Genomic DNA, 23,627 nt, shown 5'->3' on the forward strand with positions numbered 1-23,627 from the left:
GGAAACCATGAAAATTCTACTTCATTTTACATGTCACTTCATTAAAGAATTTTCCACTCTCTGTCCAGTTTTGAAATGCAAAGAAGAATCTGCTGCAAAGTTTGATGATTTATGAAAAGTGTAAAATGAAGGCAATCCTATAACCATGCACAATATATTTGTTATTTTTTCACTGTTTCCAGAAAAGTTCTCCTACCCAAAATATATATCTATGCCAATATTCTATAGTAGGGCATTGTCTGAATGAAGGCCATGATATCATCTTCACTCAAGTTTTACTAAGGTGATTTTTAAAATAAAAAGATCCCTGTTTCAAAACAGAGAAAGCTTTATAGTGAGTGCTAGAAAATTTTCACGTTTTCCTCATCCAAGTCTTTGATAAATTGAGAAAAGAAAGCTTAAATGACAGATGTAGAGCTATAAAACTATTTACAGTAGTCATTGTTGTGAACTAGATTTCATGACTGTTGCTAGAAATATAGCAAAACCCCTAGAAATTCAATGCATTTAAAATATTTTAGGGCTCCCCTGGTGGTGCAGTGTTTAAGAATCCGCCTGCCAATACAGGGGACAGAGGTTCAAGCCCTAGTCCAGGAAGATCCCATGTGCTGCAGAGCAACTAAGCCCATGAGCCATAGCTACTGGGCCTGCGCTCTAGAGACCGTGAGCCACAACTACTGAGCCCACGTGCCACAACTACTGAAGCCCACACACCTAGAGCCTGTGCTCTGCAACAAGACAAGCCATCCCAATGAGAAGCCCGCACACTACAACGAAAAGCAGTCCCCGCTCGCCACAACTAGAGAAAGGCTGCACGCAGCAGCGAAGACCCAATGCAGCCAAAAATAAATAAAACAAATTTTTAAAATTTTTTAATAAATAAAATATTTTAATATTAATTAACTTACATATTCTTCACTCTCTAATGGAGGATTACTGTTGTCTGTTGAAGAAGTCCCATCTAACAGTTTCTCAGAAGCAGCATCAGGGAATAAGAACTTAGGAGGGAGGAAGAAAGAAAATAATCACATCTTCAACAAAATTTCTCATTTTGTTGACTTTTGTAACTCATATAAACACTGACTTTTTAATGGTTTTGTTTTTAAAATGATGAGAATGCTCTTACTGTACTGCCCAGTTAGTTCTACAATATCTCAAACATTTTCTATTTTTCTTCAAAAATACACTGTTTCAGTGACTAGTCCATTTTAAAATCAGATTTTTCTTGAATGTGTAACCACCTGGTTCTGTGAATTGTTTAGTTTACAGAATGTAAAACCAGAATCTCTTCATTATGATTTCAGGCTCATCCAATGTCATTAAATTTTTTTTAACGTTGTTATTAAAAAGACAAAATTATAAAAGAAAATTTTAAAACACCCAAACATTCATGAGGCTCTGTAGAGAAGAATCATCCATGGGTTTTTATATATGAAATGCTACAAGTATGATATTAAAGACCTGTAATTTTATCTTACGAGATACCCATAGAAAGTGGGAAGCAGACTAAACCTGTAATGACTCATGTATCCTTTCCACATGATTTCTGTTAACATGTGTGAGGGAGTGTGTGTGTGTGTGTATGTGTGTCTGTGTGTGAGAGAGGGTGTGGAGAAGTGGTAAAAAGCTATATAATTGGAATAAAATCTCTAAGGATACATTCTCAAGAAGGGGCCTGCTCTACAGAAATTTACTTTCAATCCTTTTATCACTATTCCTCCCAAGTGCTTTGTGGTACTGCTGATTTGTAATTCCTTTTACTATGCATACTTTGCCACATATTACAGAACATGCTAAACAGACTTTTTTAAATGAGAGGAACTACCAAGTGCCAACCTCCACTACTAAGCACATTTACAAACAGTATCCTATTCTCCTACCACTACGTGAGCTACGTATCAGTGCCCACATCTTACAAATATACAAACTAAAAATGTGGCTAAAAGTCTTGCTCAGGTAAACAGCAGGGATAAGATTAACATCAAGTTTTCAAGTCCTATATTCTTTTCATTGCACTACTCTTGAAGGTTTTTCCCAAGAACGTCTCAGTGCACAAATTGCCAGAAGTACGATTATAACTACAATTACAGTAAGAGCAGCTATCACCTAGCAAAGGCCTATTTTATGCAGTGTAACAGAAGGTCCTTTAGTACTCACAACAATCTCACAGGTTTTCATTAGACTCATTTCAAATGAAGAAACTAAAGTTAAATGGCTTGTTCAAAGTCATACCGTAAGTCAGGATTAAACCCTGTGTATGGCTCCTAGGCCAGGCCTGTTCCACCACCCTATACCTAGGGGACACCCTAGCCCCTTCTAGTACTCGCTATGAAGTTTTCTCTGGACTGTTGTGAAAGAAAGTTTTCGAGAACACCATTCTGATCATGTCAACCTTCTGCTTAAAATGGCATTAAACTGTTAAGATGAAGCCCAGTGCTTCAACATGGCAGGTTACCTCCTACTCTCCTTGTCCCTGGCCACCCTCTGGGAAGTACCCTGCCATACACCAAACTGTCCAACATGCTCTCTCAGGCTTCTGCTATTCCTCTGCTTCTAAACCTTCTGTCCCTCTTTATGAAGCTTTCCCTGATCCCCACTGCTCCGACAGAGACAGATGCACCCTCTGCCGTGTTCTCACAGCCCCTTTGCCAGAATTCTCACATGTAACATGGTACTGTAACTACTATTTACTTTCCTTCTTCCCACTACACTAGTGGGAACTCATCGTGGAGACGATGTTTTACTCATTTTATATTCCCAATCCAGTGCCTGCCACATAGATGGGACTGAATAGATAATGAATAAATGAGTGTGCATATAGACATATAAAAACATTACATTTAGTTTACCAAGAGAATTGTATTGAGGACATCATTATTCAGTGGTGATTCTTCTATACCTCTCTGTTTTTGTATTTTCTTCTTTGCAGTGTGTACCATATTTGAAACTGATAATTTATGAATTGGAACCGGTGCAGGCTCTGTCAACTTTGACAAAGCATGAGTTATATCAGCAGCTTCTATAAAAAGAATAGAAATGAATACATATTATATCACCAACCTTGGCAGGTTAAAGTGATGAATAAACTGATGACTGTACAGAATATTTTAAGTCACTCTTTTCATTAGTGACTTTTTACTAATACACATGTTTAGCTTTATATAGATGCATGATTGACAAAGGTGTAACATAATTTCTGCCCAGGGAACTTCAAAATTAACCTCTTTTCAAAATATCTTACATTTTTGGTGGAAAGAACTTATTAATCACACAATGTTTTAACTCAGGGTATATATAGCCTGGAGAAAATGGTAGCTGCCTAGTTCATCAAAACTTGCTTCCCCAACATAACTCAAATTAGAAAAATAGATGAAAAGTTGCTGGAACATTTGAAAATAACTTTGAAAAAAAAAAGAGAAAGGTGTCACCTCTTCCTTCTTCCTCAAATGTGGATCGTCCGAGAATCTCATCAGTTGACTCCTTTCGACGGCAAATTTTAAAAAACTCAGTGACAAAATCACCTACATAGAAAAAAATGTTACTCATTTTTGAAACGTAACTGAAAGAAATCAGTCCTATAAATAAAAGTACGTCTTTTCACAAAAGCTATTAGCTAAGATATGATAGAAAAAGAACCATTCAGTTTTTCTACCCAATCCAAAAAGTAATCCTATTTAAAAGGTAGTCTTGCTTTCTCTCCATAGCCCAGGATAGTAAAACAGTTTTTCCTTAGAATTACTTCTAGAATGAAAGGAAAAAATAACTGAACCTGATATATTAAGCAGTTACTATTTGCCTGAATAAGACAAATAGTATCTATTCTCATTAAGTTGTACAAGTAACAAGAATATTACTATATATATGTAGTGGTCTTCTTTCCCTAGCTGCCACCCTACTAGAATTCTGAATCCACTAGAAAAATAAAAATAAATTCTAAAGACATGTTTCTACAGGATTAAAAAATCATGTAGGATGAAGTTATTTCAGCTTCAACTGCATGTTAATGATATGCTTGTGTCATTATAAGAAAGGGGGAAAAGGTGTGATATCTTCTAAAGAACTTCTATGAGATATGTTTGCAAAGAAATTAAATCTTAACAAGAACCATCAGTACTAAAATTATTAGACAATACAATATACTAATTATATCCAAGTTTGAGAATTCACCAACTAGTTCTGAATAAACCTGGAACATTTTCTGGAGCTCTTCAGACAAGTAGGAAAATCCTATAATCTAGTCATATAAACTATATGACTATAGCTTATTGTAGTATATGACTACATAATCCTATAATCTAGTCATATAAACATAAAGTTAAAGAGACAGGGTGAGATTAAGGGGCAGAAGCTTAAAATGAGAAGAATACTTTTAATTCTAAGGTCCTCTGTAATTATCACAAAAGTCAGCGGCTGAGGAATAATAAGGAACTAGGAAGAAATTTAGTGACTAAATTTAATAATTTAGTAAATCAATGATTAAACAAGAGAAACCATTTATTGAATACTCATTATAGATAGGCACTGCGTTAAATGTGATATACATACACACATGATCTTATTTGATCCTCTTACTAACACTCTGAACTATGTACTATTGTTACCTCTATCTGACTGACACTGGAAGAGATTGTGAAACTTGCTCAAACTGGTGGATCTAGGATTTCAAACAAGGTCTATCCAACTCAAACTCTTGATATAAACCCTCTACTATCTCCCTATACCCCAAGACAAATTCACTGATGGCAGGAATTTTACCTTATCTTTGTATTCACTATTATATAGTTAGCACAGATGGCAGTGCTAATAAGCATTTAATAAACAGCACATGATGAATGATAAAGAGCCCAAGAAAAAAATGCTTTAGAGAAATGCCCTAATATTGTCATCAGTAACTCCTCAGTTGAACGGTAATTTATCAGGTTAAATGAAATAATGGTGGCATGGATGAACACAGAAATGGAGGAAATAATTTTCATGTGTACTAAATATAACAGAAGAAGACTGGAAAGAGGAGATAGGTTCAGAAGATTTCATGAAAGAGGTATTATCTACAAAAATGGGAAGGGAAAGATAATTCTAGACATGGGATATAATAATAGGATCTGAATACCAATGGATAGCTTTTAAAGTATTTCTATTTATGTTATTCCACTGACTTCTTCAGATATCCCTATGATGTGTACAAGATTATTGACACCACTTTTCCTCTATCAGAAAAAAGATTTGGGGCTTCCCTGGTGGCTCAGTGGTTGAGAGTCCGCCTGCCAATGCAGGGGACATGGGTTTGTGCCCCGGTCTGGGAAGATCCCACATGCCATGGAGTGGCTGGGCCCGTGGAGCCATGGCCACTGAGCCTGCGCATCCGGAGCCTGTGCTCCGCAGTGGGAGAGGCCACAACGGTAAGAGGCCCGCGTACTGCAAAAAAAAAAAACCCAAATGACAAGAAAGCAAGTCTGCTAGTACTATTCAAGAGTAACTAGAAGGATTCACTGCTGTTGACAAAGATTTATTTTTAATGGAGTTAACCGAGGAGGTCACAATGTAAAAAAATAAAAATAAAAAATACTTTTTGGATAGGTGAAATAAAGAATACATTCAGTGTTCCTGATCTGGAGGAGAGACAGATTTGTGTTATTTCAGGAAAGGAACATAAATATCTTACCTAGCAAACACTGAGGATTATCAGCTTTTCGAACTCTAACAGACCAATGGGGAGCCTGAATAGGATCCAAATCACTAAAAGGCAAAACAATAAACACAAGATCCTATTTATGGCAATCTGCAAGACTCATACATTTACCAAAATGCAGTCTAATAAAAACATTATATAGAAGGACAAGCAATCCATTTTGCCTCCCTTAAACCTACTGTTATTCATATGCAGACCATTTAGATAAGTTAAAAAAAAATAAAACCATAAGACATCAAAGTTCATAGACAAAAAAAGTACAAAAGGAAAAAACAAAAACAAAACAAACTAATCAAAAAACATAAGAATGATCCTGACAGGCAACATACAATGATAATCTAATGAGAATTCCATTTTAGGAATAAAGAAAATGAAATGAGAAACAAGCAAGAATCCATAATAATTTTAACCTGCTTTTTGTTACATTATTTATTAATAAAAAAAGAAACTATAAAAATTTCCACAAGATCAAAAGTGCCCCATTTTCTCAGTTAAACAGATTATGGTGCATTCACTTAATGGAATACAATGCAGCAATTTAAAAACTGACAACACAGATCTACATTTATTAAATGAATAAAGGTATTAAATGAATGAAGCAAATTAATATATAAATTTATACCTTAAAAAGATATACCCCCAAAATGCTAACTGGTTATTTTTTAAGTAATGGAATTGTAGGTAGTCTTTACTTTCTTCTTTTTTTTTTTTTTTTTTTTTTTGGCGGTATGTGGGCCTCTCCCGTTGCGGAGCATAGGCTCCGGACGCGCAGGCTCAGCAGCCATGGTTCACGGGCCCAGCCACTCGGCGGCATGTGGGATCTTCCCAGACTGGGGCACGAACCCGTGTCCCCTGCATTGGCAGGTGGACTCTCAACCACTGCGCCACCAGGGAAGCCCTACTTTCTTCTTTTAATTTATTCATCTAAATCATCCGATTTTAAAAGTTCATGTTACTTTTACTGTCAGAAAATACAACACATTTATTTTAATTACTAAAAAAAAAGTCTTCTATTTCTCACTGTTCTGCATCAACCATGAGACTGTACTAAAATTATGTTCCTCCTTCTCCATGCTCTTCCAGGATAGCGCTCGCTGTAATTTTCAATTTTTTCCTGTGCAATTTTGTATTGCCCAGGAGTATATGACATGGATGTTCTGTTATTTGACATTTAATGATGAAATATTATTCCCACATATTTTGATAACCATCATCTCTTCAAAGTCCTTTATCAAATGCTTCTTACCAGCTAAGAAAAGTTCAACAGAATTATGCATTGAATCCCAAACTGCTTAAAAACACCTTTGCTAAAACCAAGTAAGATTCAGATTGCTCATTTTCCCAGAACTAAGGACCCTATCTCCAAAGTCCACAGCTTAAAACACATCTATAATACATATCAATCAGTCTAAAAAGTGATCTTTAAAAACAGAAAAATAACAACCAACTGTATCAGAAACTGATACAAAGAAAAATTGCTGTCCACTTGGCAGTTAATTTATTCTACTGAAGTTTGTGAACCTCTATGTACTACTCTCTTAACATACTTACGAATAAACATCATTATCCACAATGATACCTTCAGTCAGGTGAGGCCATGTAGTTGCTAAGTGGAGTTCACTAAAATAAACAAAACGTAGAATATATCCATAAGCTTTAATACTGTATATATACATCCTGACTCAACAATTCTACTTCTAGAATTGTATCTTCAGTAAATAACCAGAGATGTACATATATGTTAAAAGTGGTCATTATTTATAATACAATAAAACTGTAAACACCCAGTTTAGCAAACGGTAGCACATTCATATAAAGTTAATGTCTGCAAGAAAAAGCTATACTATACATAATAGCCAAAAGTATAAGTAAACCAAATGTCTATCAGCTGATGAATGGATAAATAAAATGTGGTAGTATTACATACCATGGCATATTATACAGTCACAAAAAGCAATGATGTACTGACTCATGCTAAATGTGGATGAACCTCTAAAACATGCTAAGAAGCCAGACACAAAAGGTCATATATGGTATAACCCTATCTATATGAAATGTCCAGAATAGTCAAATCCATACAGGCAAAAAGTAGATTAATATTTGTCTAGAGCTAGAGGGCCTAAGTAGCCTAGGAGGGGATGACAGTTAAGAGGTGAGGGGTTTCTTTTGGGGGTAATGAAAGTGTTCCAGAATTAGATACTGATGATGGCTGTACAACTCTGTAAACACTAAAAACACTAAATTGTATACTTTAAAATTGTGAATTATATCTCAATTTTGAAAACACCATGATACAGATCAGGGATTGGCATACTTTTTCTACAAAGGACCAGAAAGTAAGTATTTGGGGCTTTTTATGGGCCATGTAGTTTCTGTTATATTCTTGTTTTTTTTCTTTTAAAACCCTTAAAAATGTAAAAAGCATTTTTAGCTCATTACCTATACAAAAACAGGCTATTGGCCAGATTTGGTCCACCAGTCATAGTTTGCTGACCTCTTATTATAGATGAATATTAAATTTCAGAAACTTTTCATGTGAAATTATAAAATCAAAAACAAGCCACAAAAAATGTACAAGATGACAAACATTTATAAAATGTACAAAAATACTGTGCAGAAAAGAGTTATCATAGCAGGCCTGATACTTAGAAAGGCCTACTTGCAAGGTTGGCCCCTGGCTTGACATCTGGAAACTTGAATTTCAGGAGGATTCCTACCTTTTCCTGATAAGAATGGCTCACTCTGCCTAAATTACCTGTGCAAACAATACAGTTTATGCAAACATCTGGTTTCCTTCTGGTACATGCTAGGCAGAGGGTGCCTACATGACCAGTCTCTGATTAAAAACCCCAAGTGTTGAGCCTCTAATGAGCTTTTCTGGTACACAGCCTTTCATACATGTCACAGTTCATTGCTGGGAGGATTAAACGTGTCCTGTGTGACTACACTGGGAGAGGAAGCTTGTCCTTGGTTTTCTCTGGACCTCACCCTATGTGCCTTTTCCCTCTGCCATTTTTTGCATTGTATCCTTTTGCTGTAATAAATCATAGGCATGAGCACAACTATGGTTGCGTCCTGTGAGTCTTCCTAGCAAATCAACCTAAGGGTGGTGTTGGGGGCCCTTGTTGCATATATATACATAAACATGTACATATATATACCTACTTCATGCATATGAAAAATACTGGAAGCACATATAACAAGCTGTTGTCAGTGATCACCTATGACTAGGGGGGTTATGAATTTACTGATTGTTTTTTTCCTGTCTAGAGTCTGAACTCACTTCTTATGTTTGTAGAATACAGAAGCCAAAAGGGCCAATTATTTCACTTCTCTGATATTTGGTGATGCTCGACTAACTAGCAACTCCTGTCTGAGACACTGAATCTACAAGTACAGTTAGGAATTCACTGTGAGAGCTGGGCCAGCACTACACAACAATGCAGTGTAACCTTGGTTATGAACCAGACAACTAGTCACCATTGGCTCAAGCCTATTTTCTGAGCCCAGTTCTACAATGGACCCAATTAAACTTCTGAGTTTGAGTTACCAAATACGTTTCCAATAAACTGATTATTTGCTTGAATTAGAGTTGACGAGTACCATTTGCAACTAAACAATCTGACCTGACTACTAAACATATGATTTTTGCCTTTTTTAACGTTATCTAAATTTTTTCCACTGAACGTGAATTTATTACTTTAAATAAAACTAATTTTTAATGTAAAAAAAATGACCACAAACAGTATGTGATATCAGAGGACATGAATGGTTAGAGGTTTAAAACTATACACTCCTGAATATTTTTAGGTATGAACTGCAGATTCAGTTCCTAAGTTTTTATGACTATGGCCTCTCCTCTCCCTCTAACTACAGAACAATTTCTTTGACAAGGAGAGAAGACACCGGAAAAAGCCTCTTCATTTCCTCTTCCACTACCAAAGATGCCTTTTCAAAAGCATAGTGCCCACATTTGCTAATCACTGTTTGATTTAAATGGTCTGCCAATGTACACCATCTTATCCTCAACTTATTTCTGTGTTCTTCTTCAATCACTTGTTCCTTTGCTGACTGACTTCACATCATGATATAAATTTGGAAGAAATATTTAATCATTAAACCTTCAGATTTCTACCAGGTCAATTTATTTCTCTCCCCCTAAAATTTTCCCTAAGTGAAATTCAAATAAATGAACCAGTTGGAGGGCCACAAATATATCTGTAATCCACCTTACACCCTTTCTCCCTTGCTCACTACATTCTAGCCATGATAGCCACCTTCTATTTTCTTCAGTAAACTCGCCAAGCTCTTTCCTGCATCAAGGCACTTTGCACATGCTGTTCCTTCCACCTGGAATGGTCATTCTCTCACTCTTTGCCCGGCTAAATCCTCCCCTAATTGACACTCAGAATAAATTTCACTTCCTTTGAGAAGACTTTACTGATGGCATATCAATCTAAACTAGTTCCTCACTTTACTGTCATTACATCCTGTACTTTTCCTTCAAATTATCCCACAACTTGTAATTGTATGTTTATTTAGGTGATTAGTTCGTCTACTTCCTTTAAGTAGACTGTAAATGCCAAGAAGGCAGAAACTGTCTGTTTTATTTACTTAGGTATCTTCCTTACTTAGTATAGTGCCAGGCACATATAATAAATATCAATTTTAAAAGATACTCACTTTATTGTCTCCCTTAAATGATTTTTAAGTTAAAAGTATTATTATTTCTACCTTTATGTGAGAGTATTAAAGATATATGTATACATGTGAATATATTTTTTTAAATAACCAAATAGTTTAACAAATGAGACAGTTTTTATATCTGCACCATTTATATTTTCCAAATATTTTGCTATCAGTGACCAAATTTTTCAACCCCTGCATTTTCTTGTGAAACAGTTTTTTTTTAAGTTCAGTAATTCTTCTAGAAAAGCAACTGGGTAACCTATAAGGTCACACTTGTGTCTCTTACTTATGTCTTAATTTCTGTATTTTGAAGAAGTGGCCAGGAAAAATGAAAACAACTGTTAATTCTGGGTCATGGACATATGAAAGTTTGTTATATAAAATATTGTCTGGGGACTTCCCTGGTGGCCCAGTGGTTGGGAGTCTGCCTGCCAATGCAGGGGACATGGGTTCGAGCCCTGGTCCGGGAGGATCCCACATGCTGCGGAGCAACTAAGCCCGTGTGCCACAACTACTGAGCCTGTGCTCTAGAGCCTGAGAGCCACTACTGAGCCCACGTGCCAAAAAAAAAAAAAAATGTCTTTCTGACACCCCAAATTCTAAAATATTGTCTGTGCTTTTCAATATTTAAAATATTTCCCCCAAAGTACACCAAGAACCACTTCTATATGGAATAATCAATAAATTATATTCTGTACATTTTATGTATTACTTTAAACCCTCTTTTACTTCTTAAGTTACAGAGAAAAACACAAAGATGGACAGATTGTTGCATGTAGGTCTCTATTTCCAGTACTACATTCATTCCAGGAGGCTGCAGTATTATAAAACACAGTAAAATCAACATCAATATAATTTAAAAAGTAAAAGTCCCATAATTCAAATGATATAATGAAATTCGCACCTAATAGGATCTTCACAGGCACCAAATGGTAACTTGCCAAATTCCAGGCCTCCCACTTCTCCTCCTACAAGGGCATCTATATCTAAACAAGAAAAAAAAAAATTTTCCATAAGTTAGCCAAAAATGGAGAAATAAGAATTTAAATCTAGGTAGGTCAGCCCTTTGAGAAATTAAAGTTTTAATAGTGTCTACATTAAGATACATATAGCAAGTTAGAGAACAGTCAGATATTAAAGACTTCCTCCAAGAATGTTATAGTAAAAGGACACATTTAATTCCTATTTGTAAAGTGCTGTATTCAAGCTATGCATTCTAAATTTTACTCTTCGGAAATAGTCCTTAAATATCACTCAAGAGAATATTATTCCTGTAAATTTCTTTTCATTTTCTCAGAATGTGATTAATAGCATCTAAAAGATTAGCTGAGTATTAAAAAATTTAATCATCAACCTACATTCATCAGTTTTGCTGTCAATAATTTCTGAATAGCCCAAATTAGTCATCATTAATAAAACCTTATATCAGCTGACAGTACACAGAAATATCTGAAGTTCAGAAAAGAATTTCCATTCCATTATGAATGGTATATGAGATTAGAGGAGAATTTAGAGGGTGTATTACCCCTTAGCTCCATCCCTCTTGAAGAAGTAATAAACACTTCTAAAAGACTTCAAAAAGATTTCCCTTTGAAATAATAGATGGTTGTTTTTAATTATTCACACTACACTAAGAATTTCTAAAATTAAAGTCTACTGTTGAGTTATGAACACTCCCAGATTTGCTAAAATTATGTTTGACAATTATCTACACCCTAACTAAATTATTAAAATTAGTTATTAAATATGGCTCAATTACTTGATTCAGTAAATTTTCTCAAGTCAATTCATTCCATTTTTCCAACTAAAGAATGCTTACAATAAAGATCACAATGACTAGCTTTACTATAAGATGTGAATTAAGAGTTCAAAATTTACAATAAGCACTTTTTTTTTTTTGGCCACGCCACACTGCATGCAGGATCTTAGTTCCCTGACCAGGTATTGAACCCATGCCCCCACTGCAGTGGAAGCATGGAGTCTTAACCACTGGACCGCCAGGGATGTCCTAAGCACATTTTTTAAACCAGTAAGCTAAAAATTATTAATAGACTATAACTGTACAAAACTTTTACTCAAATTAAGAGTTGAAAAGCTACACTGTAGAATGAAAGAATGATGGGACCTGGAGTTTGACCAGGATTTAAATGTGAACTTTATCACCTGGTGACCATGTGGCCTTGGGCCAGTTACTTTTGTTCTCTAAGAAAGATAATAATACTTGTCTCATAGGTAAATGGGAATTACCTGAAACAGTATATAAAATGCCAGGTACAGTGTCTGGCCCATATTACATGTTCAGTCCCTTCCCCTTAAAAGAGAAAATATTAAAAATTTATATGGTTTTCAATCCACTGAGAAAGAAGGTTAATATTTTGATGCCCATTTTAAAAAACTAGCAACAGAACATTAACAAAGGCGTACTGTTGTCTGGAAACTAAAATTACCAAAACAAACATTTGAGTCTTCTAATATAAATCTCAGCTTAGCTTTTATTTCCCTCTGCTGTAGTTTAGATGGAGTTCTTTTACTGCACATTACTTTCAAATTATTCAGTGCTATATAAAATAAAACAGTAGTAGTATATATAACCACCAAAAGCTAAATGTACTACATTAATTTTAGTAACATCCCAAGATAATTTACTATTTTCAATCTCATAAACAAACCAACCATTTTGGAACAAAAATAAACAGTAAAGAATATTATTTTATTATAATTTATTTCTCTTTGAGGAAGGTAGAATGGAAAATGTTTTCAGGCTAGTAAAATCCTTGTAATTATTTTATAAGTTTATATTAAATTTCTTATTAGATAGACTTGGATATAATTGCACTTTTTGTGAGAGAAACATCCAGGAACCTAAACCTCACTTAATTAAGCTAAATGTCCACCAGGCTGAGCTTTTCTAGAACTTAGATAATGTCTGTTCATATCTGTGTCCTGGCAGAGCCGGCCTAATATAGGCTAATAATTAATGACTGTTAATGAATCAGTATATCAATGGTTAAGTAGGTAAAATGATTTTAATCACAGTTTTATAAAAATGCAAGTTAAAGTAAAATATTCTACAGCTCTTTCCAGCATAAGTGTATATGTATATACACCTTTTTCTCTTTTCTGCTTTCCTTATTTAGCCCTCTTCTTCAAACTCTACTCTCTATAAGGTTCTGTGCGTGTCTGTTCGCAGCCTATGAGGGTGGCTTCTCTTATTATATGCTGAAAGCAGACATTTTACTCATTACGTACTAATTTGCAGCACATGATGTTCCACGGCAAGGGAATGCTTTATAAATAATATTAGCTTTCAAAAACAGATTGTCAGGGCTTCCCCGGTGGCGCAGTGGTTGAGAGTCCGCCTGCCGATGCAGGGTACACGGGTTCATGCCCTGGTCCGGGAAAATCCCACATGCCGCAGGGCGGCTAGGCCCGTGAGCCATGGCCGCTGATCCTGCATGTACGGAGCCTGTGCTCCGCAACGGGAGAGGCCACAACAGTGAGAGGCCCGCGTACCACCAAAAAAAAAAAAAAAGACTGTCAAGTATAGAATAATTCTGTCTCTAGAACAACCTACACAGCTTTTTTTAAGAGAAAAAAATATGATAAAGGCAATGAAATCAGCAATATTACATTTAAAATGAGTTACAAATATTTGAAACACATTGTTAAATAGTTTTAATTTCTGAATATATTTTCTCTCCATTTATATTCAGTAAGTTAAATATAGTTCTAAATTATCTCACCTGGAGGCTGCTGAGGCCAAAAATACTGCTGCCAATCCTGAAGTACATAGGTAAACCGTATAGCAATACTAACTGGAGGCAATGGAGTTAAAGTACATCCCTAGGAAATAAATGCAAAGACAATACCATGTAAATGTTAGTACCCTTGTAAATACCAGAACCAAATTTCAAGCTATTGGAATGGATAAATTACTACCTTCATGAAATGTGGATTTTCAGATTACAGTGTTAGATATGGCACGCACATTCTAGCCATGAAAAATGTATGATATTCTAGCCATTAAAAAGGAAAACAAAATCACTAAGTTATTAGAGCCAAAGGTGCAGAATTTAGGAAATCATTTTCATGGGAGAAATTCTCACAGCTTAAAAGCTCAAGAGATGAATTAATGCCAGAGAGCAAATTACATTAAAATAAAGCTGTTTAAACTACTACCAGGAAAAGAGATATTAAATTTTATTATGTAAAGCGCTCTTTCAAAATATCTTATACAATTTTAATTATACAAACTTCTTACTATTCTCTTCAGCCATGTTGAATGTGGAAAAAAATGTGACTCATTTTTTAAATAAGGTAAAACTATTATATAAAGTGTAACACTAGGTTTGAGTCTTTTCTTTCTTTTAAATGAAAATAAACTCAAATTAAAGCCAGTCTTAAATATTTAACCAGAATTTTAGACTGTGACAAATGGCCACTCATGTAGTTTATATTAATGAATCAGAAAATTTAGATCTTTACATTCATTAAAAATCATAAAAATTAATAATATCATCCAAACATCCCACAATCTCAGCTTCCGTTAATAATGGTTAACCTATATTAATGTGAAATAGGACCTAAATATGCATAGGAATGACCTAGTAAGCTTGTGAAAATGTAGATTCAATAGTATTCTGCATATCTACCCAGTTTCCAGGTGTTGCTGATATTGCTGGTCAGGAGGAATAAAGAGACATTTAGCTCAGCAGCAGCATCTATAAATGTCATTAGTAACTTTAACTGAATACAAACTCAATCTCAAGTCACAAAATAAGGTAGCTGCCAAAAAAAAAAAGCTAATTCAGTTTTGGGCTGCTGTGTCCTAGACAAGCAAGGTAAGATTCTGGCCGGTCAGGAATATTTATTTTTTACTCAGGTCTAGATATCAAATGAGAGTTCACCTGTAATTGGCTGTAAATGATCTAGAAACCATAACAAGATCACTTTGACACATAACCTCCGCTCCAGTCACATAGCAATGTAGACAAATACAGAAAGAGATGACCAAAAAGAAATGTCTAGGACCAAACATGACATAAATATCTTTGTGGGCCTTAGAAAAGGTACAGGAAATCCAAAGTGTTAAATGGGGCTCAAAGCATATGCTTGCTGAGTTCCACATGCAGACGAAGGCAGTGAGAGCCAGGATTACAGTCTGCATTAAATGGAACCAAAAGTACTCCGCCCAGAATGAGGGTACTGTAAGACTCTCGGCTTAAGGCAGACGCTGGGGCAGGGCACTCCTGCTTCGTGCAGTGGCTTTGTTGGAAGGTATGGGGCTAGGGAAAGTTGTGTGAGCGGGGTACAAACCCACTCTCATGACTCAAGCAAGCAATCCAATGAGTCCAAGACTCAATGTGCAATACCCCAATATCAATATGGAGCAAAAAGCTCCAAACACCATTTTAAGACCAGTGTCTGAAATATTCTGCAGGTAAGGAGCAACCACAAAATTACAAAACCACTAGAGAGGATGGGAGAGAAAGTTAAAAACTGTAAATAAAGCCTTCATTCAAAATGAGCCTGCAAACAAAATTTCCCCAGAACATGAAGAAATGTAGTTCTAAAAAAGACAAATATCCAAAACAACAATCAGAATATAAAACTATGAAATATAAGGAACATCTGATAGAATGAAGAATGTCTAAACTGAAAAAGGAAAGACTAGGGTATGAGAGAGTTTTCAAATACTTAGAGGATTATATGGCAAAAGAGGATTTAAACTTAAATTTTATGTGGTTCCAAGGACAACCACCCTCTGCTGCCACCCTGCCAATGAAGCCTTTTCTAATAATTAGATCCATGTGAAAATGAAATAAACTGCCAGTGAAGGGTGAGTGCTTGGAACACTTCTAGTAGATTTAAAGAGTAATATTTATAAAGATAGCTTTATAAAGAAAGTATAAGAGAGCCACATATTGGGTAGCTTTAACTATGTAAAACAACTAAAGTACCCAAACCAGGTCTCAATTATCTTAAGTTCAACTCTATCAAATCAACTTTGAGAAATGTTTCATATTTAGACAAGAGGCTTGTGAAAGTTCTGACAGATGATGTGATAAACTGATTAGGAACACTTTTTTTTTTAAGTACAATTAGTAAATAGTCATAATGAAAGTCAGGCTCCACAGATCAAGGTGGTCCCCAGTTTCAGTAAAGAGAAATTGAGTAACATGAAAGAGTGACATAAAAGATCCATGAAAATAACATTCACTAATGTTTTTTAAGAAGAGGAATAAAGCATTAATATTTGCATCTGACTAGAATTTGATCTAAAATAATTAAATATAATTGAAGACTTCTGGTGAGAACAAAGTAAAACTAATGGGGTAGAAATAACGCATACTTGACTTTTTCAAAAATTTCTCAAAGCAACACGTGTAGAATTAAGCAGTACTTAAAGCATTTCAGAGTCCAGAAAGGTTCTGAAAAAAAGTTACATACAGACATGGAACTTTCTAAAAGATATGCTTCTATGCTTTTTTTAATAGAGATAATCACAAGAAACAGCTAACAATAGTTATTTTGAGGAAAGGGACTAAGGGTATAGAGAAGTTTATACTTAAATTTCTTAACCCAGTATATGCAGACTTTTTAAAAAATATCAAACGGATTTATCTGGGTGGTGATAATCCTACCACCCTGCTATTTGTGGCCTCAAAATTGAAAACATAATTTTTATGAAATTAAATTCTAATCCTAAATATCTTTCTACAAACAATGTATGTTAAAAAAGACATTTCAGCGTTTTTTCTCACATTTTTTTCCTTTTCAAAATTTGCAAACCTTCAGAAAGGTTGCAAAGCTAGCGTAATGAATACCGGTATGACTTTCACCAAGCTCACCAATTAACATTTTGATACACGCACATACTATCATATATTTACATAAATAATTTTTTTGGCTGAACCTCTGAAAGTTGTAGGCATCATGGCAATTCACCCCTAAATACTTAGCATGTAATTCCTATGAACAAGGGTTATCACACTCAAGAAGTTTAATATTGATACTATTTTCTAACATATAGTCCATATTAAAATTGCCCCAACTGTCCCAATTGTGTCCTCTGTGGCTATTTTGTTTTGATCAAGGATCATGCATGTTATGTTACTTCAGTCTCCTTTAGGCCAAACAGCTCCCAGCCTTTGTTTTGCCTAGCATGATACTGACATTTTTAAAGAGTCTGGGCTTTACTTTGTAAAATATGGCTCATTTTAGAAATATGTGATTGTTTCCTCATGTTTCGATTTATGTTAAACATTTTTAGCAGGAATGCAACACAGATGATATATCCTATTCAATGTACCATACCAGGAGATATCTAATATCAGTTTGTTAATCAAGTTTGATCACTTTTAGTGTAATGGGTGTCAACTTAATCACTCAACGGAACTACTTCTCTAAGTGGAGAATCCCTTCCACCACTTACTTACCTTGTTTTGCTCTCTTTTCTAGAGGTATTCACAAATAGCTCCTCAATCTAGACCCTAATTCTTCCCCCAGCACAGGCAAATCATCCATATCTCTGTGATAGTGTTTTTAAAGAACACCAAAGATATACTGAGCACATCCAATTCAGCCCTGCTGCTCTCAGTCATAGAATATAAGCCTGATTAATCTTAAACATCAAATTAAATAGACCCTTGGGGGAAAAAAAGCAATTCAGAACCCAAAGAGTTCACATCTCAGTTATTCATAGTCAGAGCCCTGAACAAGCAACTATGCTGAAGCTCACTCATGTGGTGAGGTTGGCAACATTACTCATTAGAGGAAAAGAAGTATAAAGAGTTAATAACGTAGGGGATAAATGTTAACAAACTGAACAAACAAAATCAGAGCATTAGTACACTAAAAATCTAATTGGACTCTTTGTTGAAACATACACAGTAATTTATGTAGTCAATTACATCTTTCTTCTAAGTAATTACATTTCAACATTAGAAATATTTCTATGTAATCGATAAAATTACCAAATTACTGCTTTTATAAGACTGAAAATATCAATGCCAACTCACAATCTTTGATTTGAAGATATCCAGCAGACCTGATAAATGAGTGTACTGATTTGGCACTTTTCGAAGATGAACCATTTCAAAATCAGTTCGGACACCAGGACCCTGACATTCTCCCACATACGTTCTTCGCCATTTCTGATGAATTTGCACGAAGAGTGGCACCTGGCTATAGGGCACAATTAAAAAGGAATAGACTGTAAGTTCACTAAACACTGAATAACTCCTAAATCTCAAGTTTTTCCACTATTACGTTATTTTAATCTCAACTATTTAAAAGCACTAAACAAGGAATACTCCACAGACTTATATTTAAAACAAAAACACTCTTAGTTCCTTTTCTCCTTACACTAATAAACTGAAGAAATTATCACTTAGTGGCACTTTGTAGTCAGAAAACTATTTTTAAATGGCTGAAAGTCATAAAAAAGCAGAATAAAAATTTTCTTGAATAAAAGTGATCCTATCATATGAGGCTTTCCAAGATCATAATAAAACTTGATTCACAGGTATTAAGCAATATAAATTAAACCCACACTAGTGGTGAATTATTTTGTACTTTATCATTTGAAGACATAGTTCTCCTCCTTATTCAAAGACTTCCATAACCGCAAATTAGCCTACTCACTAAAATCTATTTGTAATCTCAAAATCAATACTCGTAGCACTTTCAAAGCATTTGAAGACGTGTGCAGAGAAACAAAAAATTTGAGTTACCTGAATGCATGTTCCTAGCTGAGGCTGAACAAGGCAATGCTCTGTCATCAAGTTTTAAAATTAGATTTTGCACCAAAATTTAAATAAACATTTGGAAGCAAAATACAAAAATAGTACCATTTATTCTCCATTTTAAATATTCATGTAATATTTCAGTAAGTTTCCCTTTAGAAATGCTTTCCCTAAAGGTTTTGTTGAGTGTGTCCTTATACACCTTATTCCAATATAATAATGTACAAGTACTAATCTTAATCATAATCAAAAACCTAACAGTAATCATTTTCCCTCATAAATTATAATTTAGAATAGTTCTTTTTTTTTTTTGTGGTACGCGGGCCTCCCACTGCTGTGGCCTCTCCCGTTGCAGAGCACAGGCTCCGGACGCGCAGGCTCAGCAGCCACGGCTCAGGGGCCTAGCCGCTCCGCGGCATGTGGGATCTTCCCAGACCAGGGCACGAACCCGTGTCCCCTGCATCGGCAGGCGGACTCTCAACCACTGCGCCACCAGGGAAGCCCTAGAATAGTTCTTAAACTCAACTCAAGGTTTTTCGAAATGTCCACCTACCAGCCAGTGTTTCCCAAAGCAACAGACACAGAACTCAGAAGAAGATTGCACTTAGATTCACTGAGAACAGCATCATTATTTGCGGCAGGGGCGATCACCACAAACTCTCGGAGTCCATACCTTAAAAAAAAAAAAGAAAAGAATAACTGCCATTAAACAGGGGAAAATGTCAGAATACAAAAATTTATTATTTGAGAAACATGAAAAAATTTCCCTGAAGGAAATTAGGCTTGAACTACAGGTCATCCTTTCTTTCTTAAATGGCAACTGAATCTATAACAACCTGTATTTCCTTCATTTGGTGAAAAATTTCCATCATTCATCTACTATTTTCTCTCTATTCTTTACAAATTAGGAGCAGTTTACTGAAATCACAAAGAAAAAACATTAAATAACAGGTTTGTCTTAAAAGTTAGCTTTCAAAAATAAAAGATGAAAGCCAGCACTGACATCTTGCGTTAATTAACAGATAACATTAAGTCCACTAATGTGGAAAGATAAAGTTTAATTGATTCCCTAAATGTCAGGAAAAGAATTATCAGCCATGATGTACTTGTGCTGAGAACATGATTTACTCTAGTATCCTAATTAAGGAATTCTTATACTCTTTTACTCAATAACATATTAGATAGGAATCACAAAATTATCAGAAAATGGCTTACTCTTGCTACGGTATCCCACAGTAATGAAAACTTCTCATTTAGTTGACAAGTCCTTTAAAAACGACAGATTTGTAGCCAAAATTTACAAAAATGTTAAGGTCAAACTGGTGATCTTGCCTCCTGAAAATTCCTACCCTATTCACTCCCCAATGTATTTTTATTTAATAATATTTTTAAAATAAATTTATAAAAGCATTACTCATTTCCCTAATTTATTTTAACTCTATGTAAACAGTTATGAACATTTATGAACATTCTCAAGAAATCCCCCAAAACAGCAATAAAAAAAAAAAGATTTAAAACATTTTAGGGCTTCCCTGGTGGCACAGTGGTTGAGATTCCGCCTGCCGATGCAGGGGACACAGGTTTGTGCCCCGGTCTGGGAAGATCCCACATGCCGCAGAGCGGCTTGGCCCGTGAGCCATGGCCACTGAGCCTGCGCATCCGGAGCCTGTGATCCGCAACAGGAGAGGCCACAACAGTGAGAGGCCCGCGTACAGCAAAAAAAAAAAAAAAAAAAAATTTTAAAGTCCAACCCATAATCTGTTTACTGTTTAGATGACAAAAATTTATTTCATCTTCTCACCTCACCTCCACCCTCCTACCCCTGAAATCAAAATTAGTTATGTAGAAGCAGCATCAAATACTGTAAAGAACCCAGAGCTGTGATTTTTAAGCTCTAAAGGTCTTTAAATACAGTGTTCTTCTTTCTTTTCTTAATGTCCTTGGAAGAAAGGAAACAAAACAATATTTTGCCTTGGTATCCCCAGGCACTAGAGTGAAACCACTGCCAACAGTTTCTTGGTCATTCTTCCAGAACTATTCCGTCCATCCATTTACTCATCCTATCCTCAAAAAAGATTGCATTATATACACTTTTTGTACCTTCTTTTCAAAAGTTCATCTCCCCTACTGATCAGTACTTTGTTTCCATTACCTGGAATGTTTCCCCTACACTCAACTGCCATCACAGAATAGCAATGGATTCTTATTTTGAAGATTTATCTCAAATACCACCCCATTACCCCTGTTAAATATGCTCTCTTCTTGGATTTCAAATGTATTTTTTCTATTATCATTAAGAGATCAATATATACAAGTGGTTGACAGGTACATGAAAAGATGCTCAACATCACTAATCATCAGGGAAATGTAAATCAAAACCACAATGACAAATCGCCTTATACCTTTTAGAGTGTCTATCATCAAAAAGTAAAGAAAAACAAGGGGTTCCCTGGTGGCGCAGTGGTTAAGAATCCGCCTGCCAGTGCAGGGGACATGGGTTCGAGCCCTGGTCCAGGAAGATCCCACATGCCGCGGAGCAACTAAGCCCGCACGCCACAACTACTGAGCCTGCACTCTACGGCCCATGAGACACGATTACTGAGCCCACATGCCTCAACTACTGAAGCCCGCGCGCCTAGAGCCCATGCTCTGCAACAAGAGAAACCACTGCAATGAGAAGCCCGCGCACCACAAAGAAGAGTGGCTCTCACTCGCCACAACTAGAGAAAGCCTGCAAGAGGCAATGAAGACCCAATGCAACCAAAAATAAATAAATAAAATTTTTAAAAAAAGAAAAACAAGTACTGGCAAGGATATAAAAAAAAGGGAACCCTGGTGGGAATGTAAATTGGTGCAGCCAGCAGGAAAAACAGTATGGAGGTGCCTCCAAAAAATTTTTAAACAGAGCTACCATATGATCCAGCAATTCTATTTCTGGGTGTTTATCCAAAGAAAACAAAAACTAATTCAAAAAGATATATGCACCCCCATGTTCAATGCAGCATTATTTACAATAGCCAAGATATGGAAACAACTTAAGTATCCACTGATGGATGAATGGATTAAAAAAATGTGGTATACATATACAATGGAATATTATTCTGTCATAGGAAAGGATGAAATCTTACCATTTGCAACAACATGGATGGACTTGAGGACATTATGCTAATTGAAACAAGTCAGACAGAGAAAGACAAAATAACATATGATCTCACTTACATATGGAATCAAAAAAAAAAACCAGAAAACAAATGAAAAAAACAAAAAAACCACCTAGGTCATAGATACAGACAACAGATTGTTGGCTCCCAGAGGTGGTGTGTCAGAGGTGTTCAAAATGGGTGAAAGGATCAAAAGGTACAAATTTCCAGTTATAAAGTCAGTTATGGCAATGTAATGTACGGCATGGTGACTACAGTTAATAATACTGTACTGCATATTTGCAAGTTGCTAAGAGAATAAATCTTAAAAGTTCTCATCACAAGAAAAAAAAATTGTTAACTGTGTATGCTAACAGATAATAACAGGACTTACTACGGTGATCGTTTCACAATATATACAAATACCAAAGCATTATGTTGTACACCTGAAACTAACATTATATATCAATTATACCTTACAAAAAAAAGGTTGTTTTTATGCACACTGGCTTTGTCAAGAAACCTGATTACACTTGCTAAGCCTCCTAGTGGCAGTAACGAGGAATTAATTTTTTTTAAAGATCAATATAAATCATTGATTTACTTTCCCTGCTAGAAATACTTGAACCTGAGATCATGCTTTCATCAAGTAAACAAACATTAGGTGGGACCTTTAAAAAATGAGCAAAATCAACAAAACATTAAAATATGGACAAAGGGGGGCTTCCCTGGTGGCGCAGTGGTTGAGAGTCCGCCTGCCGATGCAGGGGACACGGGTTCGTGCCCCAGTCTGGGAAGATCCCACGTGCCACGCAGTGGCTGGGCCCATGAGCCATGGCCGCTGAGCCTGAGCGTCCAGAGCCTGTGCTCCGCAACGGAAGAGGCCACAACAGTGAGAGTCCCACGTCCCGCAAAAAAAAAAAAAAAAAAGGACAAAGGATTTCAATAGACATTACTCTGAAGAAGATATACAAATTGCAAATAAGCACATGAAAAGATGTAGCCAACATTACTAATTATTAGGGAAATGTAAATCAAAACCACAAGATACTACTTCACATCCTTTGGCTATCATTAAAAAAGTAAAACAGGGCTTCCCTGGTGGCGCAGTGGTTGAGAGTCCGCCTGCCGATGCAGGGGACGCAGGTTCGTGCCCCGGTCTGGGAAGATCCCACATGCCGCGGAGCGGCTGGGCCCGTGAGCCATGGCCGCTGAGCCTGCGCATACGGAGCCTGTGCTCCGCAACAGGAGAGGCCACAGCAGTGAGAGGCCCGCGTACCACAAAGAAAAGCAAAACAACGCAGAAAACAAGTATTGACATGGATATGGAAAAATCAGAATGCTTGAGCATGACTGGTGGAA

At 35.9% G+C, this 23,627-nt stretch overlaps 1 protein-coding gene across 3 annotated transcripts in view; it reads right to left on the reverse strand.

Moving 5' to 3' along the window:
- Positions 1-23,627, reverse strand: part of RAB3GAP1 (RAB3 GTPase activating protein catalytic subunit 1) — a 125,700-nt gene that overhangs the window by 36,365 nt on the left and 65,708 nt on the right. For all 3 annotated transcript variants that reach the window (XM_032638613.1, XM_032638612.1, XM_032638614.1), the window contains 9 exons: positions 19,679-19,798; positions 18,400-18,565; positions 14,122-14,221; positions 11,283-11,364; positions 7,241-7,309; positions 5,663-5,736; positions 3,429-3,521; positions 2,850-3,019; positions 909-998 (listed from right to left, as the gene is read on the reverse strand). In XM_032638613.1, the coding sequence (XP_032494504.1) occupies positions 909-998; positions 2,850-3,019; positions 3,429-3,521; positions 5,663-5,736; positions 7,241-7,309; positions 11,283-11,364; positions 14,122-14,221; positions 18,400-18,565; positions 19,679-19,798 (964 nt within the window). The remainder of the gene's footprint in view (positions 1-908; positions 999-2,849; positions 3,020-3,428; positions 3,522-5,662; positions 5,737-7,240; positions 7,310-11,282; positions 11,365-14,121; positions 14,222-18,399; positions 18,566-19,678; positions 19,799-23,627) is intronic.

Source organism: Phocoena sinus, chromosome 7 (genome assembly GCF_008692025.1).
Source record: "Phocoena sinus isolate mPhoSin1 chromosome 7, mPhoSin1.pri, whole genome shotgun sequence".
Taxonomy (NCBI): Eukaryota; Metazoa; Chordata; class Mammalia; order Artiodactyla; family Phocoenidae; genus Phocoena; species Phocoena sinus.